Here is an 18,569-nt window from a genome sequence, read left to right as displayed (position 1 = left end):
GCATATGGCTGAATTTAATGTCTAATATTGTAAAGTGTTTATAATGTGTGGTCTTAGAAACATAGGTACAGTACAGTACTTCAGTATTTCTTGGTCCATTTTCTAATGTGATCGAAGAAAGTGGGATTTATGTAAGGGACAACTTTAATAAAATCAGCTTTGCTATATGAGGCTAAATCTAATTAATAACACATACTGCAAACTCATGATACAGTACAAAGAATTTCAGATATTTTTATTGTCTTTTTAATTTTGTAACCTATTTCCAAAGAAAAATTATTACCGTCATTATTTTATTCTATATATTTTTGAAATTGCATTATTAGAGCTATGTTTTGTTCAAGTACTGTATGTAATTTAAACAGAATTCCAACCTGTCCTCAGAGGCTATGTACCTTTGTGGTAATCACTTCTAAATGTACTAAGTAATTAGTGCTTTATCAACCCATCCTCGTTAGATTTGTACTAATTTTACATTTTGTACTAAATAGATTTGTACTAGTTGCTACCAGAAAACAGTCTTCTAAGTTTGAACAAGGAGTTATATTTCCTGCTTCCTTTTTACGTTTTTCAGAATTCAGCAAACATGTTAAAATGATTAAAAGAGCTTTGGTGGTTCCAGCTGCATGGTGCTACTTAAGAGTACTATACATTACAGTACATAAATATAGGAGAAACATCTTATCCTTTTACAACCTCTTAAATATTCAATGACCTTATATTTGGAACAGACACCAAATACAGAGGCAGAGTAAGAATTATTTTACATTTCGGTTTTGAGAACCATCATAAGAATTGAAAATTCATTTTAGGACAAGTGTACAGTACCATCATGAATTTGTTTGTACCATTTTAGCATAAAACTAGCAGATCAGCCTCAATTTTGCAAATATGATGGCTCGCTCGCACTCTCTCTCCAGTATTGTACGCGACACATTCTATGAAGTATCTGGATCGTGTATAAATAAGTGACAATTTATCAGATAAATTTTACAGTACATTGAAGATATAGTATAAAGAAATTATATCACAACCTTTTTACCATTTACTTTTTTTCTCTTCTCCTGGGCTGATGCCTCCCCTCCTCGTAAAAGTAGAAAACGGAGTAATGTTAATGGATGGATTATGTATAGCACGGCTGGCATGTTAAGCTGATTTATGTATAATAGATCAGTTATTGTATGTGTCAAATCAGTAGATGTATTAATAACAGATTACAGTATTTTGAATAAATTACTTGAACAAGATTTTTTAATAATATTTTTGTGTATTACAGATCAACTCTACTTGCACGATCGCTCCTGCATTTCCATCACAGACATTCGAAAGTTGTGTTTCAGTCAGGCACTTTTGAACAAACCAAGGCTGTATTTCGTTCAAGCATGTCGAGGTGAACAGGCTCTGAGACGTAAGTATTGGTGCTGCTATAGTGTAGTTACTTCACACACCACCGCCGCCAACAGTATAGCTGCTCCCTCTGGCACACCAACACCTCCACACTGTGCATACTGCTTAAACCCTGATCTTTGTCACAACTTACTCTCTTCATAATTTTTTTCTCTACCAAACTAACCAAACAAAATAGTTACTCTTGCTTCCAGGTCATTCCATTTTCTTTTAACTGTTTTGGACAGCGCCCGCAAGAGTGTGGGAAGTGGTGAAATTGTTACCCGGTATCGGTGACGGGACGACGCACGGCGCTTTGAAAGTTTATACTTATTTCACTCTCATGACATTAATTTTCTATGTACGTCATTCATTTTTGTGTCAATGTGTTCGCAATAGAATGTTCTATGAGCCCATAGGTAAAAAAGATCAACAAAGCGTAAGTTAGAATAGCGCCAAATATAAAACAACGCTGGAACATATCAGTGAGCGTCAAACACACACGAAATGTTTTTACTTTTGTTATGTTTGTCAAGTTTATACTTGTTGCACACAGTTATTTTTGGTTGTATATTGATCGGAATAAAATTCCCTAAACAGACATATGCATATAATACATGATATGGGGGAAGCATTACCAGTATAAACGGCTAAAGTCACCCACCTGCAACCCGTTTGGGACATAATACCATTTGATCGAAGTTATCCACACCTTTCATGAACTTATTGTACCATGCAGCCTAGTGGTGTTAAATGCTCTAATTGTGTGCTCTTCATCCTTTTCCTTAATACTTTAGCCATTAATTCCTTTTTTTTCTTATCACTTACAAATGACCAGACAATGCACACTGGTCCAGTTGGGGTCTTAATTTTGGATCTTGCAAGAACTTCATCTGTTTTCCTGGGTCTGTGCCCCCATCTCATGGTTTTCTTTGATTATTACCCCCATTTTACCAACACCATTCTAACAATAGTAATTCTGTGAAATTAACATTGGGTAGGCAATTAGTTGAGCTGATTAACTTTATTTAGTGAATAGCCAAAACCTGAATTACCTGTGCTTCAGGGGTGTGTAGCCAGACTACCTGAATTGCAGCTCTGTATGGCAAATTGGAGAATGCAGTGTCTAAAGCGTGTCAGTCTATTACTATCAGTCTTTATCTTTCATAAGAAAGATTGGTGGTACAACAGCTGATGACTTACAGGGAACTTAGTTTTACTTATGCTTGATGGGTTAGGTTTTATGTCACCATGGAAGCCAGATCTTGGTCTAGGCTGTGAGAGTAGAAGTGAAAATTTTGGATAGGTAATTTACAGACTACTGGTGAGAGGTGGATTTTGGTCCAGTACTACTTGTTGTAGGGACATGAGGGTTGACATTTGGATGCATGTGACATGCATTGTATAATAGTAGTGAAGGTTTTTATAAGAAACATGTCATATTCATATAAAGTTTCTAAATTATTCATCTTTATTATACTGATACATTTACTATTTTTAAATTCTTCAGCAATACTTCTGCAACAGGACACCTGCACCGTTACCCATGTAGAGAGTGACTGCCTCATCTCTGCTGCTACGGTTAAAGGGTATTCAGCTGTAAGAAGCCAGACAGAAGGCAAGTGTGGTTATTATTTTTGTCTGAAAAATTACTAACTGCATTTGTCAATTTTTTTTTATTTACAATAGTGACTATCATTTGGCATGTCTTGATTTTTTTCTGCTGATAGTAAAATTACAGTACAGTATACTTTTATTATTATGCAAGTTTTAGATTTTTTGGCCTGTGAATGATCTATTTGATGTTAAGCTAAGTAATAACTATAAAAGCAAAAATGTACACAACTGTTGTGTTGATTATTGAGGCTCCCCATTGGCTACCACCTGCAGTCCTAATCTATACTAGGTAAATGTTTTTCAAAGCACAGAATTGTTATTTCAGAAAAGAAAAAATATTTGTATATTCTTGTACAGTACTGACAATGTTCTGAAACTAATTATTGCCTGATTTTAATTCATGTAACTAAGATAAGTTTTGTTTGTACCAGAGTACTTTTATACATTTTCTTCTTCTTTAAAGGAGCTTTAAAGTACATGTAAGCATCTGATTAAATAACTGGATACATTCATGTATTTTTGTTAATTGAAAAGGTTTAATTAATTATATATATATATACCAAATTTCATGTCTTTTGAAATTGTGATTACAGTATTTTCTTATTTTTAAACTTTCAGGATCATGGTATATCACAGACTTGTGTCACGCAATGCAAGAGTATGGCCATATTCTTCCAATAAAAAATGTACTGCAAAAGACAAGACACAGTCTAAAATCTCGTATGGGAAGCATGAATAACACCTATGTCACACAACTTTCAGAGGACAAAGATACTCTGACCAAGTAAGGGTCATAATTCAGTACTGTACCATCCCACTAGATAGTTAAAACTTCAAGAGAAATGTAAACAATAGGTGTACATCCCCTTACAAAAGTCATAGCATTTTATTGGTATTGGCCTACATTGAACAGCTGCCTTATTTGGGTACCCAGTGCCTAGAAGTTCCTGCCAGCCATGGATCTGGCATTAGTTGTGCTGCAGAAATTTCACTTATAAATTTGCCAAAATTCTAGTTCATCCTTTGCATGAACCCACCGGAGTTCATGATGGAACATCTCGTTATTCCACATATATTTAGTAATGAGGAGGTACAACCTTACCCATCAGGACCTTGAAAGATTGATGGGCATGAAGACCTTCACTTCCATAGTTTAATCAAAGCCGATTATTGTTCCAACACTTGAACCAGATTTTCTGACACCTTTCTCAGTGTTGCCTTTAGGATATCTTCTTTTCTACTGACCTTGGAAAGTCTGCTTCTCTAGAGATTTCCAGTCTTTGCTTTTTGGGGTTAGTTCTGTTGGAGCCTATTCCCCATCTCTTAAGTTCTTCACAAACACATGATTTGTCACCACTCTGCTATGCAGACCAGTGCCTGTATCCTCCTGATCTGTTGCAGGCACATGTTGATACTTGGGAGCTGGTAGCACTATGGTTTACTTTGAAGTGCAAAACTCTCCTAAGGGACTTCACTTTTCATCTATGTATCTGTGGGGCATGGGGATTCATCTTCAGCTTATTGCTGTGGGGCATATCAGTCCAATGTGGGTTCTTGTGCTGGTTGCCTGCAGAGTGAGCCTGACATTTTTAGCTGCCGTTTTTCTGGCAGCTGCTGTGGCGGAGACTGTGCTCTAGTTTTTTTACCTTGTTCTGGTGGGGGTGGGGGGGGAGGAGAAATTTCCACAGGACTCGCTGGATGCTTCCTTAGATGATAATCTCACTTCATCAGGAGATTTGCTTGGTCTTTATCTTTTTTTCTTCCTGTGCCCCTTTCTCTTCGTCTTTGTTTTGTAGGCTCTGGATGCATTGCCACCAGGATGGTGTCCCTTCCTTACTGCCGCTGACCTAGTCTCGGCTGGAATCTTGCTCGTTTTGAGTGGAGTGTGTTCAGTTTTCTAATTGGATTTTTGAGTGGTTATGGAATGGCCTGCTTTTACCTGCATGGTCTTCCCAAGAGTAATGTTTTGCTGTGTGTATGTTGTACTTATTTCTTTGGGATGCTCCATTTTGCCTTCATTAAGGCTGTTGGGTGCAGTTTCCACTTGCCCCTGCAGTTCTTTGTCGCAACTGACCTTTTCAAGCTTTCGGAATTCGTATAGTGGTGGTGTCTTATGCTCGCCCTCTTCTCAGTCACAATGGCTCGCTCTCAGCTTGGAATTCGTGGTTGCTGCATTCTTGGCAGCCCTGGACCACAGGATGGTTAGCCTTCTGATAGATAGATGCACTTAGTGAATTAAGGGTGGTAGCAGTTTTGGGTTTTCTCAGTGTATTTGTTTCCAGCGTTTCTCTGTATTTGTCTGATCCAGTTCTCCTTGTGCCTGTGTTCCAGTGGATCTTTGTCTCACCATTGCAGATCAGTTGATTCTCTTCCTGTGGGGGCTAGATTCAACATGTAGCTCAGCTTATGGTTTCTCGAAGTTTGGCTCTCCATGCAGTTCATGTACATGTGCTTCTTCCTTGTTCTCTTACATTCCCATACTTCAACCCATTTTTCTATACTTCAACCTATTCCTATACTTATTCCCTTATGTTTACCCATCCCTGTTCTTACCTTACCAGTACTCTTATTTTTCAACCTTTTTACCTACCATCTCTCACTCTCAGCTAATCAATTGACTTGTCCTTCTGCCCTATTTTTCCATTATATGACTTGATAATGGTCCAGGATAGACCAAAACATCGTCAATTCCTTTTTCAGATTTGTACTTTGAGTGTCTATTATAACATTGTCTGTCCCAGAAATCCTGCATTGAATATAATGAAATGCCCCTTTCTGGCAAGTCCCTCAGTGGCTCCCCAATCCCACCCATCTGTCCTTTCCGTGGTACAGTACTCAGGGTCATTATTTGGATAGTAGTATGTTTATGACTGGGGCAGAGGGTTAGGACCCTCTGATCACCAGGGCTGCCATTTGGTAGTAAGCAAGTATTACTAACTAGTGGATTGACCTAGACAATGAGTGTGTACATAGTTCACATCACGGTTGCACATGTGGAGATCTTGTATCTGCAAACTTCCCCCGTTTTGAAGTAGCCAGATTCTGGTCCCGATCTCCAGTTGGTGCTCGTGATTCGTTAAAAGAGTCTGATTTTTAAGGCTCTGTCTAAGAATCCTCAGACAGTGGCCGACAATGTTCTTAAGAACCTGCTTGATCTGTAGATACCAAATTAGATTTCTTGGCATTAGTTTCCTGCATATTTATTTTTGTATTTGCTAATATAATGTCAAATTTATTCAAATTCTATATATCAGATATGACTATTATTTCAGAGATGTACAGTTGGTGAGAGCTGACGAAGAATACTTTTTGGATGGCATTTTGGATCTTGCACGGCTAGAACTAATGGAGAAATTGCTCCAAGAGGCAGTGGAGGAGGCTCTTGGTGAATTAGAAGGCAGTGGACAATTTGCTTGCTTTTCAAAAAACTTCTCCAGGGTATGCATTTCATAAGTGTGGCTATGTGCAGTGTCCTGGAAAGTGGGGGGGGGGGAGGAAGAGTCTCAATGTGCTGTATAATGAGCCTACTAAAAGAATATAAACTTGTAAACCGATTCAGCTTCTGGGTTATTAGTAAGGACCACATTAAGAGATTTGTAAAGCATAATTATTTAATTTTTGTGTATTTGAAGGTACATTGTATTTTTAAAGCTGTTATGGACTGCTTTTAAGGATTAATGCATTACAGGAGGTCTCTTGTGTGAATACTCGTCCATCTGAACAATCTCCAAATTCCCCGGTTTTCTGTCTTGATCCACCATACATATACACTATATAAATCAATCAATCAATCAAAATGTCCACATAACCCCACTAGTGTCATGCTGTAACCCCACTACCCCAGTCAGCAGTACCATGATCACTCAGAGCTAATACTCTTTACTCTCAACATTGTAATTGAACAAGGTAATTTCACATGTATGTGTTGGTGCAATTAGTGTCGATGGCAGACGAGTCGTTTTCCTTGATGCTTGCCAGCCACAGCCATTTGCTACATGATTCTTGTGGTCATTCCTTCACCTATTTCCCTGCCTTTGCTGTTGTATAGCAGGCAGGCATTCTCGGTAAGGCATGGAATATGTCAGGCACTCTCAAGCTCTGTCGTTATTTCATGTGTAAAAGGCTGCCTAGGAAGTAGTTAGTGGGAGTGGGCATTGGGAAGTAGTAGTAGTAGTTTGTCAAGAGTTGAGAAAGTGGGTGTAGGGGTGCTCTGACTGCATGCGTAGGGAGTGGGGTGCCAGGAGCAGGTGGGTGGATATTGGCAGTCTTTACAGGAGTGATGTTTCTGGTAATATGACAATGTTAAAAGTGGCAGCTCAAGTCCTTAATGACCCCACAAACTTGCATGATTTGTTTAAGACCAGATTGTGTTTACTCTGTTAGTAGAATGAGGTCCATGGGCTGGTAATAGGAGGGTGGGGAGGTGTTTACTCATGGCATGAATTACAAAATGGTTTACCACCAAAACAGTACACATGCATTTTTATTTATTTATTCATGTAATTAGACTTTACTCTTCAAAAACAGTCAACTTTGAATGAAGTTATCCTGTTTGTCAAGGTAAATATGCTGTATTTTTATATTATGTACCTCAAAAAATATTGTTTATACAAGGATTTTTAGTGGTCTGGGAATGCATCCTCCATTTACAGCATTGTGCATATGGAAAGTCTAAGTCCGCATTCCAAACAAATGCTATATAAACATTTTCTGAACGTATTCTGTTCATTAAAGGGGGGAGGGGGCACTGCCTGTACACGAATCTAACACTAATCCTTTCCCCTTTACATAGTGCAGGGCATTATCTTTAATTATATGGTTGGGCCATACATATACAGAATTTTATTTCATGAAAAATTTATATTAATGTTGCTATAATATATTCAAATTTTATCGTGGATGATAGGCATACTGTGAAGAAATTTTCTGATTAAATTAACCTGAAGTAAAACAATTAAAATACTAAATTGGCTAGTAAAAAGATGGATTGTCTTATTACACGGTTACATGATTTTATTATAGACAGTCCCCCGGCTACAAATAGGCTACACTCTGAAAATGAGTCTGTATAGCATTTGTTTAGAACACTGAATGAGATCTCACAGGCACTATGCTACAAATGGGAGATGCATGACCACTAAAAATCCTCATATAACCAATATTTTTGTATTATAAACAACAGCATATTTAAGGTCATGTTCAGGTTCATCAGCCTTGTATACTGGAGTTATCCTGCTTGTCAAAATTGGCTACTTTTGAAGAGTGAAGATGTCTATTTACATGAGTAAATAAATGAAAATGTGTACTGTATTGGTGGTCAGCCATTTTGTAATTCATGTCAAGAGTAAACACTTCTTGCCCCCCTCCTATTACCAACCTATGGACCCCACCCTGTTCTTGTTCAAATTATGAGTTTGTGGCTCACTGTAAACTTGTGACAGCTGCCACATAACATTGTCATCTTCCCTGAAACATCACTCCCATAAATATTGCCGATACTTGCACCCACCCACCCTCCTGCTCCCAGCAAGACGATACAAGTTGCTGTGCATCTTACTCCCCCACCGTCTTTACACACACACCCAATCTCTTCCCTAAACCACTTCCATCCTCATACACATGGAATAACAACCAAGACTGACATGCATACTTGCCTATACCTACTATGCAATAGCAGGAGAACAGGTGAAAGAATAAACAACTATCATTTAGAAATGTGCCAATGGCTGTGGACAACTTGCATGAAAGAAAACTACTGTACTACTAATCTTCCGCCAACACTAATTGTACCATACCTTACATGTGAAATTACCTTGCTCTATTAGAATATTGAGCGTAAAGAGGATTGGCTCTTTACGAGTGTGATCATGGGGCAGCATGACATTATTCTATACACAGAAAAATCACATTAATGTGATATATCAAAGAACAGATCCACAGGAGCCTTGATGAGGGTTCGAACCTATAGAGCATGTCTGGGAACACTCGGGGCAGTCAACTGTACCACAACATGGTAAAAAGAATTGCAACCTGGAGTGCTACTGCACCCATGAGGCTTGTGGGTGCAGTAGCACTCCAGGTTGCTATTCTTTTTACCATGTCGTGGTACACTTGACGAGAGCGTGTCTGGGAATACTCGGCGCATGGGTTCGAACACTCATCAAGGCTCCTGTGGGTTTGTGCTATGATACTATTGTCATGTGGAGAATTTGATTGATTTATATATTCAGTATATGGTGGCTTGACATATAAACAAGGACTTGGGAGGCTGTTTGGATGGGTGAATGTTCATATAACTGGGACCTCCTTACTTTATTGTAGTACGTATCCTTAATAATATATGCTATGTTTAATTGTAACATTTTAACATGCTTATTTCCATTACCGGTGATTTTTATATTTGTACTAATCTTTGGCACATCTGTTAAAAATAAAATATATTTTGTGTAAATATAATTGTTTTATTGGTTTATTCCATGATTGTAAAAACGTTTAAAAATTGAAGGAAAATTTGACTAATAATGTGACTGAAAGATGTTGTAAACATTATAGTGCAGGGAAATGTTCAAAATAAGTTTTCCTGCAAATGTATCAGTGAAAGTGTACATATTTGAAGACAAAAATTCATTCACAAGTTATTCACCTTAGTCCAGCTAAAGCACAGAAGCAATGTTTCAGTCCTCCATTTCCTCATCCATGCAGGAGTCAGCCACTGTAGAAAACACATGAAATAACCACAATAAAACAAATTGTGGAAGTCACAAAAGAAAAACCTTCAGGCAACCATGACAGAAAAGCTGCAGGGGAACCCTTTTTAAAAGCCTGTTCCATACTTAGAATACCTTGCTCCATGTTCTTCTCAGATACTGCCTTCTGAACACAACAACACATTTTGCCACCATTTATCCAACTCCATACTTGAAACTTCATCCACTATGTTTAAAGTGTGTAACCCTCTCTCACTACACAATATATTTTCAGCCTTTCCAGGCATCCTATTTACTTCACTGCTAAACAAAATAATTATCAGAAAGTATAAGATACATATATCATCAGAACAGGAAACTGGAGCTCTTATTAATTGAAATATTAACTTAAATGATAGCGAGTGGGTTCCGTAACTTATTTGGAACCAATATAAAAATTGTTATACTAGTGTACTATTAGTTTTGTATATGCATCAGTATGCAAAATGAATAAGGTACAAAAACAAATTAAAGCTAAGCATTTCAATCTTATTGTTAAGTTGTTAATAAATAAATAGCGACTGCTTTATATGTACACACGCAATCTTGTACAAATACTAGCCGACAGCACAACACTAAAACTTACTCGATCCTATCATAAACTATCTTCAGACTGATGTTTCAAAATTATCTTCAGGAGATACTTTGAGTGACGATGGTCTGTGAAGCAGCACCATGTTAGAATCTGTGATGATTAAGTTTTCATCATCTCCACTGTGGTCATGTTCAGGTTCATCAATTGCTGAATCATGGTCACTTGGTGCCTTGACTGTGGACATGACACGTCCAGAAAACTTCTCACCATTACGACCACTGCAAATTAAAAGATAACTATTACTTTTTTTAAGGAAACTTGTGGCAAGAAATTAATTCCTTGCACAAGTTTAATCACATATTCATCAATAGATTTTAAGACCAAGCTTCTTTTTATTAAGTTGCACAAATTCTTGGTAATTAGGAAATATATTCTCTTATTTATCTAATATTCTGCTAACTTCTTCAAATTATGCAATATATAAAACCTTACTACAGCAAACTTTAACGAGAAAACATTTTCCATTTCCTTTATACCTGTACATTAATTCTATAGCTTTTCTGAGAGGAAAGCCTTCAGTGATTATACCATGCATTAGGGAAACTGCACTAAAGTGGAGTACCACAGGGTTCAGTTCTAGCATAAGTAATGTTCATTGTCTACATAAACAATCTATCAAATGGAATACAGAATTATATGAACATGTTTGCTGATGATGCTAAGATAATGGGGAAGATAAGAAACTTAGATGATTGTCATGCTCTTCAAGAAGGCCTGGACAAAATAAGTATATGGAGCACTACTTGGCAAATGGAATTTAATATAAATAAATGCCATGTTATGGAATGTGGAATAGGAGAACAGACCCTCCCCACTCAACCTATAAATTGCATATTGTTGACCAGACCACACACTAGAAGGTGAAGGGACAACAACGTTTCGGTCCGTCCTGGACCATTCTCAAGTCAATTATCTTAGCATATAAATTACGTATGTGAAAAATCTTTAAAGAATTCTGATGAAGAAAGATCTAGGGGTGGTTCTAGATAGAAAACTATCACCTGAGGACCACATAAAAGTATATTGTGCGAGGGGCCTATGCTACACTTTCTAACTTCAGAATTGCTTTTAAATACATGGATGGCGAAATACTAAAGGAATTGTTCACGACTTTTGTTAGACCAAAGCTGGAATATGCAGCAGTTGTATGGTGCCCATATCTTAAGCACATCAACAAACTGGAAAAGGTGCAAAGACATGCCACTATGTGGCTCCCAGAACTGAAGGAGAAGAGCTACAGGAAGAGGTTAGAGGCATTAAATATGCCAGAACTAGAAGATAGAAGAAAGAGAGGTGATATGATCACTACATACAAAATAGTAACAGGAATTGATAAAAATGGTAGGAAGATTTCCCGAGACCTGGAACTTCAAGAACAAGAGGTCATAGATTTAAACTAGCTAAACAAAGATGCCGAAGAAATAAAAGAAAATTCACTTTTGCAAGCAGAGTGGTAGACGGTTGGAATAAGTTGGGTGAGAAGGTGGTGGAGGTCAAAACTGCAAGTCATTTCCAAGTGTTTTTTGACAGTGCTGGGAAGATGGGCCACCACGAGCGTAGCTCTCATCCTGTAACTACACTTAGGTAATTAAAGTGGGTCTTGAATGCCTAGTAACCTATAGGAATCCAGCCATGGCTAGAATTAATTAAGTACTGGGACATGACATGGCAACCAGCAGTGCCCAGATGTAAACACCAATCCTGTTGTGCCTTCCTGCTATCTGGAGGCAGATCACCTTGGAGGGGTTCTCCCTAGCCTGGAGCCTTACTCACAAGCATGGCTCCACCAAGGTTCCATGTCTCTTGCCTGGATCTAACATTTCATGTTAACAACTAAGTGGTGTTGGCTCTGGTTCACTATTTTACTCCAACTTTATGTCTGGGTTACTTTTCTTGGTTATCGACTCGCATCTCCCCTGCCCTGAAGGATTTGGCTTCCCCCCTCCTACAATGCCTGTTGATGGGGAGGAAAGCTTTCTTATGAGTCATCTTGGTGTTGTCTGCACTTTATGATGTCATGCTTCACTCTTCTCATTTTTTTTTTTGGGGGGGGGGGGGGGGGGGCAGCTAGCTCATATTGGAGTTCAGGGTTTGTCCAGCCCAATTACCATCTTCATGCCTACCTGTCCAAGTGGCATAGTGGCCATTCTTTCCTATAGTGACTTTACAAACTCCATTGATGGTCAAGCTATCATAGCTTCCCTCTGTGTCTGGCCCTGACACTGATATTTGCAGTTTTCCAGATTTGACTGTGGATCCAGTGCCAGTTGTTACTGGGCTGTGTGTCTGGGTCCTCCTCTGGTTCATGAGGCTTTCCCCAAGTTCCTGCACCAGGTTTTTTCTTGTCCAAATGGTTTTCTTGGTTTCAGCAGGTTACTTGTCTATCTTCACTCATTTATTTGTCTTATTCTCTCAGTTAAGCTCTGGCTGCATTTCCCAGTTCATGTTCATTTTGTTTTGGTTCTGCTGGCCTCCTTTGCTGAGGCTCTATTGAAAGATAGCTCAGGGAAGACACTAGGGGCTTCCATCCCCAAAATAAAGCATTGAATGTAATGAAATGCCTTTTTCCTGTGACAATTTCTCACCTGTCTTCTTTTCCATGATTTGAGGGATTTACAGGGACAGCTCATGAGCGAGGCTCTGGAGTAGCGGGGACCCCACAAATGATCTGACCTGATGGCAGGCAGATAATTAGCCAAGTGTTCTTACAGGACGAGAGCTACACTTGCGGTGTCCCATCTTCCCAGTACTTTTTGTCATATAACGCTTTGAAACTACCGACAGTTTTGACCTCCACTACTTTACCTCCTCCACCTTCTCACTTGTTCCAACCGTCTACCACAGGTGCAACAGGATTGGTGTTTATATTTGAACCAGATGTTGGTCCTGGTTAAATTGGGTCTCAGAAGGATGGTACAATTTCACCTAAGGCATAGCACAACCAACACTGCTCAGGAGATCCAATGAGGTATCTGACAAGTGTGTTTCATTGCATTGAATGCCTAATTTTTATGACTACTTACCAGTTCAAGATCCGCAGCAATAAGCTATGGTATGGAGTAAACTGTGCAGCAGTAAAGTGCATTGGGTGATATCGTGCATGATCATAGTAGTCGCAGAGCTCGTGGATAATACGTGGCTCAACCAGTGCCAAGACACCTCCAGGATAGGTAAGATTCATCAGGAAGGCTCTGATGCTTTCCCTAGATCCACGAACTCCAACTCCTTCCAGTGATGACAACTCTTGCTCTGAAAATTACAAGATGTTTAATTGTACTTGCACATGCATGCATGCCATTTACAAATACACATTAAAAATGAAAATACATGTTTATAGTTTCCCAAGCTGAGATAATACAACTAGAAGAAAAGTTGAAAATATCTATTTCACAAATACAGGAATGAATAAAGAATAAATGAAATATTGTTATTGAAGAAATTTCATCTTTGATGTAAAATATAAATAAAAATTGTAATTCAATTAACAAATCCACAAGGGCCGTGACGAGGATTCGAACCTTCGTCCGAGAGCATCACAGACGCTGCCTTAATCAACTGAGCTATGACATGGTCAAAAGAATTGCAACCAGAAGTTCTACTTAACTTATTTGGATCCTGCAGCCTCTCCGAGACACAAACCAGGATTTTACACAATTCCCCCATGCACTCGAGCTATGTCAATAGGCCGTTCTACCTCTTCGCTCTTATTTCATTACACACAGAATTCACAGTAATTTCTACATACAGAGGTAGAACGGCCTATTGACAAACCTGGAGTGCATGGGGGAATTGTGTAGCTAGTCGATTAAGGCAGCGTCTGGGATGCTCTTGGACACAGGTTCGAATCCTCGGCATGGCCCTTGTGGATTTGTTCATTTGATGCATCACGCTATTGTGATTTCTGTGTGTTACATCCACTCCTTCCCAAAACCTTCCACTGCTATTTTGCCTGGTTTGCTTTCAATCCCAAACAGGGTGGAGGCAAACCAGGCTGATATGAAATGAAGCACAGTAGTATAGTATACCAGGAGGGACTGGGGTCGGGTTGTCCTCCCACCCAACAAAAAGAGCACGAGTCTCTGGACATTGTAGAATCTCTTAAAACATAATTAAAGAAGGTGCTTTGTCCAAGATTAAAAGAAATATAAAAGACAAACTAAAAACTACTATAAATCACAATACAACAAAAAGCATGAATACCTTTAAATATTGAAAGCCTCTCCATTTTGTTTCACCACAAATGGTGTAACAATGAGGCTACCATGAGGTGGTGGTGTGAGATTTTAACACCTATTAGAGAAGGTTTCCCTATGCCATGGTGTTAATGATCTAAAAACAAAAAACTTCTACCATTACATGTGTAGGTTTGCCAGTATTAATCTTATCAGTTACAATACTACCACTGCAGAAAAAACAAAGGGGGTTGGAATGCAAAATATATAAATAAATATATGATGACCCAAACTTACCTAAATATTTCATATTATCTACAGCTTTCATTCTAAAGTAATAAGGAGGCAGGTCAGAATTTGCTTTGTTGTCAATCTCTAGCGTGAGCAACTTGGGTTCATAGTATATGTCTGCTACCCGATCCAACCTTCGCTCAATTTCTCGTCTTAAAGCCTGAGACAAATATTTTATTAGTAAAAAAAAAAAAAAAAAAAAAACTGAGTTGCTTCTTGATATTTCACAAAAGATGAAACAAATTTAAAACAAATATTCTACACAAGGTTGTATTACTGAATATAGTACAGTTTAGCCATCTTACTAGAATATTTTAAGCAAGCAATGTAACTAAGCAAAAAAAAATTCTATACCAAAACTGATTTACCCAAGTTATTTTCACATGGATTTATATGTAAATTCATTTTGCTGTATTTTACTGAAATTGAAGTTATAATAATGACAACATTTTGTAAAGTACAACAGTGGAACCTTCGATTCAACAAACCTCAATTTGGTGAATCTTCGGTTGGAACACTTTCTATGCCAGATTTACTCACCCAAATCTACGAACACAGTTCACTGACACAGGGAATGTGTGGATTTGCTTAGGATGTTTCGACCGAGTTCATATATGGAAGCCACATTACAAACAAAAAATAGTTTGGGTCCTTGGGAAAGGCATTGAGCATATTTAAAACCAAATTCTATGGTTCATTTTTTTTTATTTCCAGTTTAAGAGGTTCTTGTTTAGTAAGATATAGGCCCTTTTTCCTTTGAAAATGAGAGTTCAAGGATTGTGCATGGGAAATATGCTAGATGTGGATAAATCTTTTACAGACAAGTTTTTAAAGTTGTTGCTCTTCATATGACTGAATTTAAAATTTTACTCAGTGAAATCAGCTCAGAGCACGGGAAATAATTAAAATAATACTGTAATTCATTGTGTCGGGGGACAGGAAGGCAGTGTGTAAAAGGTACACACTGTTCCTTTAAAGGTAAAATATTAAAGTATGAATAGTAGTTCTTGATATGGCTCCACTCATTTTTGATGATTTTTTTTAGATGGATTCAATATCAAAAGAAATAGTTGAAGCTTTGGAAAAGCTATTAAGCCTATTTAAAACCAAATTCTATGGCTTGTCATTTTGAGTTGGCAATGTTGTTGTTCACTTAAGTATTGCCCTGCTAAATTTTGAAACCAAGTTTTGAGGCTGGGGACATAAGAAATAATTTAGATCCAGTTAAATTTTTTTGCAGGACGTGTACATTTGGTAGTCTATTATAGGTTGATAAGAAAATTCTGCTAAGATAAAATTGCCCATGCCCACAGGACATGGGAAATGCATCCTGGTGGCATCTCCAGTTGTATAGCATCCCTAACTGTAACAAATTATGGTTGGTCCCATAGTTTGTTGAATCGAGGTTGTACTTTTATACCATGAAAGATTAATTTTCTGGTGTCCACAACATATTCTTTGATGTTTACTCTCAAAATTTCCAAGAATGAAAAATAATCTAAATAAAATTCTAAAAATCACATTAGCAACTGTATTTGTATAAATAAAATGCTGGAAATTGCAGTTTTGATTATAAATATTGAACTGTACATTTTAATTAACATTTTCTTACTTGTGTTCATTGCAAAAACAATACATTTTACTGAAGACTGACCTTCTTAGCTTCAGAGCCAGGTACATGAGGATCTCTCCTTGAGCGATCTTTCATTCTACCAACTTGCCTTTTAAAACAGGTCACAAAGAGTATTATGGCAAAGAGAATAACCCCAATAAACATCAGGGTCATAGCACCTGCTGTGGGCATTTTTGTCAAGTGGACGGTAATAGTTTCTAAACAAGAAGATCAGCTTGCCCAGAGTTCAAATGTCACATTCAGTCTTCCCTGTAAAGAAAATTTGTAGACTATAAAAATACTGTTATTAATATGGAATTCAAACAGCTACCAACCTGCCTGCACAATATGTTCTTCCTTTCAGTAGCTTCATAAATAAAAAAATAAATATGTTTGGCATTTTAAAAAATTAATAGTTGCAATGTTTGATTATCAAGCATAGGCAATGTTAGTCTTTTTTTTCTCTCTCTTAGGAATAAACAACCCCTGATAGAGCAACTGACAGAAAAACCAAGAAAAAATATGTGTTCATTGTATGTAGATGCTCTTGCCTATAAGCAGTATTTGCCTGATCCTCATTTCCCACCTTCAAGCAATGGTGAGGCCTTTAGCAGATTATATTAATGTGTGACAAGTGGGGGATGACCGTCTCAGTTGTGTTACTAAAACTCAATTATAAAAACAATTAAATTAGACTTTTTGGATGTACTGTACTTAACATTTGTGCTCATAAAATTACTCTAAATACAGTATACAGTACTTACTGTATCTGGAAGTATATTTCTTTTGTTTGACAAATATGCTTCAAATTTTTAGGAAAGAAAAATAAGCTGCATAAAGCCAAAAGACTGTCAATTAGTTCATCTCTATACACTACACTAACACAGCAAGTGAACTATATGCAGATGTTACACTGGAAATTACAGTATTTACACATTCGTGTTGTTAAACTTAACTATGCTGGCAAGAGAACAGTTGTCCTCGGCCAGTGGCTGCACCAGTAATATTGTGGTGTTATATGGCTTGTCACTGTTGCTGAATGCCTTGCAAATCTTCATGGCACAACACACTGCCATGTCCATATTGCACATCACTATGGCTAAGTACAGTACTGTACCTCAAACACTGCCGTGCCTACACCACTGTACTGCTTGTGTTGCACATCATTGTTGCTAGGTTCCACTTTGGCTCCATCTTCCAGCTCAATATTGTAAGGTACATGATCATGTTCTTGATGAACAAACTGACTAATGTTGACGTTTAAATTAGTACAATCTTCCGGTCTGCGACTACTTAAGCAAAATACCGCATATTACATAGAGAAAATAAGGTCAAGCCTGAAAAGTGAGACTTACGGCTACAGTTCACAGTATGTGTAGAATAAAGTCACGGGAACAAATACGGCCTCTACTTCTTCTTGGTGGTGGTAGTACTTGCAGTTTTCATGAAGGATTTACCCTCTTGATGACTGCGCGAGTAGTCCCCATGGTGCAGTGGTAAAGCACTCGCAAGGCGCTTCATGAGTGCTTTGGCCTGGGCTCGTATCCTGGCCTGGAAGGATTGACTGGGTGCCATTCCTTAACTGTAGCCTCAGTTCACCCAGCAGTGAATAGATGCCTGGTTGTTAAACGATTTGGTGGGTCGTATTCCAGGGGAAAAAATTAGTATTAAGGACCTGCCCGAAAAGCTATTCGTGCTAGTGGCTGTTCAAGAATGTAAGAACTCTTGTATATATAAATAATGTCGGTAGACGCGTCAATGTTCAGTGAGAAGGTTTGAAGAGTGATGTCCTGTGCTGGAGAGAGAGGAGCAGGGACTAAAGAGAGGTGTGTGTTAGATCAGTCCAGCAACCAGGAGGCCTGGTCGACGACCGGGCCGCGGGGACACTAAGCCCCGGAAGCACCTCAAGGTAACCTCAAGGTAGAGGAATACTTGCCAGACTGTGGGGCGGGGCGTTGTGTTTATGGCGTCAGCTGATCCTTGGTGCTGCAGGCAGCTGTTGCCTGTGTCTGGCCGCTGGTGGCGCCAGGTGTGAATGTCACACGGGGCAAATGTGGCCCAATTTGTTGGTCGACTGGAGATATTTAGTCAGTGCATTGACTGTTTGATACTTTTGCATGTAACGAGAGATCACCTAATATATGCGTGAT

At 38.3% G+C, this 18,569-nt stretch overlaps 3 protein-coding genes across 7 annotated transcripts in view; 1 reads left to right on the top strand and 2 right to left on the bottom strand.

Annotated features, from left to right (window-relative positions):
* LOC123765010 (uncharacterized) overlaps window positions 1-9,459 on the top strand; it is a 19,093-nt gene extending 9,634 nt beyond the window's left edge. For both annotated transcript variants that reach the window (XM_045753344.2, XM_045753345.2), the window contains exons 9-12: window positions 1,277-1,408; window positions 2,897-3,004; window positions 3,622-3,787; window positions 6,276-9,459. In XM_045753344.2, the coding sequence (XP_045609300.2) occupies window positions 1,277-1,408; window positions 2,897-3,004; window positions 3,622-3,787; window positions 6,276-6,456 (587 nt within the window). In that variant the 3' untranslated portion in view covers window positions 6,457-9,459. The remainder of the gene's footprint in view (window positions 1-1,276; window positions 1,409-2,896; window positions 3,005-3,621; window positions 3,788-6,275) is intronic.
* Window positions 1-18,569, bottom strand: part of Tim9a (translocase of inner membrane 9) — a 225,468-nt gene that overhangs the window by 92,039 nt on the left and 114,860 nt on the right. The window lies entirely within an intron of this gene.
* LOC123765011 (protein C1orf43 homolog) lies at window positions 2,829-18,569 on the bottom strand. Of its 4 annotated transcripts, none has more exons than XR_006773666.2 (7): window positions 18,356-18,522; window positions 16,462-16,689; window positions 14,814-14,967; window positions 13,368-13,593; window positions 10,336-10,562; window positions 9,647-9,715; window positions 2,829-2,983 (listed from the first exon to the last, which is right to left on the bottom strand). XR_006773666.2 is itself a non-coding variant. In XM_045753347.2 (6 exons), the coding sequence occupies exons 2-5, from the start codon at window positions 16,609-16,611 to the stop codon at window positions 10,358-10,360; spliced, it is 735 nt and encodes a 244-aa protein (XP_045609303.1). In that variant the 5' UTR covers window positions 16,612-16,689; window positions 18,356-18,521; the 3' UTR covers window positions 9,444-9,715; window positions 10,336-10,357. The 4 variants fall into 4 exon arrangements, 2 of the variants coding, with proteins under 2 accessions (XP_045609303.1, XP_045609304.1); XR_006773667.2 differs by lacking the exon at window positions 2,829-2,983 and adding an exon at window positions 3,876-6,476 and having other exon boundaries at window positions 18,356-18,569; XM_045753347.2 differs by lacking the exon at window positions 2,829-2,983 and having other exon boundaries at window positions 9,444-9,715; window positions 18,356-18,521.

The sequence above is a fragment of the Procambarus clarkii genome, chromosome 29, assembly GCF_040958095.1.
Source record: "Procambarus clarkii isolate CNS0578487 chromosome 29, FALCON_Pclarkii_2.0, whole genome shotgun sequence".
Taxonomy (NCBI): Eukaryota; Metazoa; Arthropoda; class Malacostraca; order Decapoda; family Cambaridae; genus Procambarus; species Procambarus clarkii.
The sequence above is the reverse complement of the archived record's forward strand: the minus strand, read 5'-3'. Positions and strand labels throughout refer to the sequence as shown.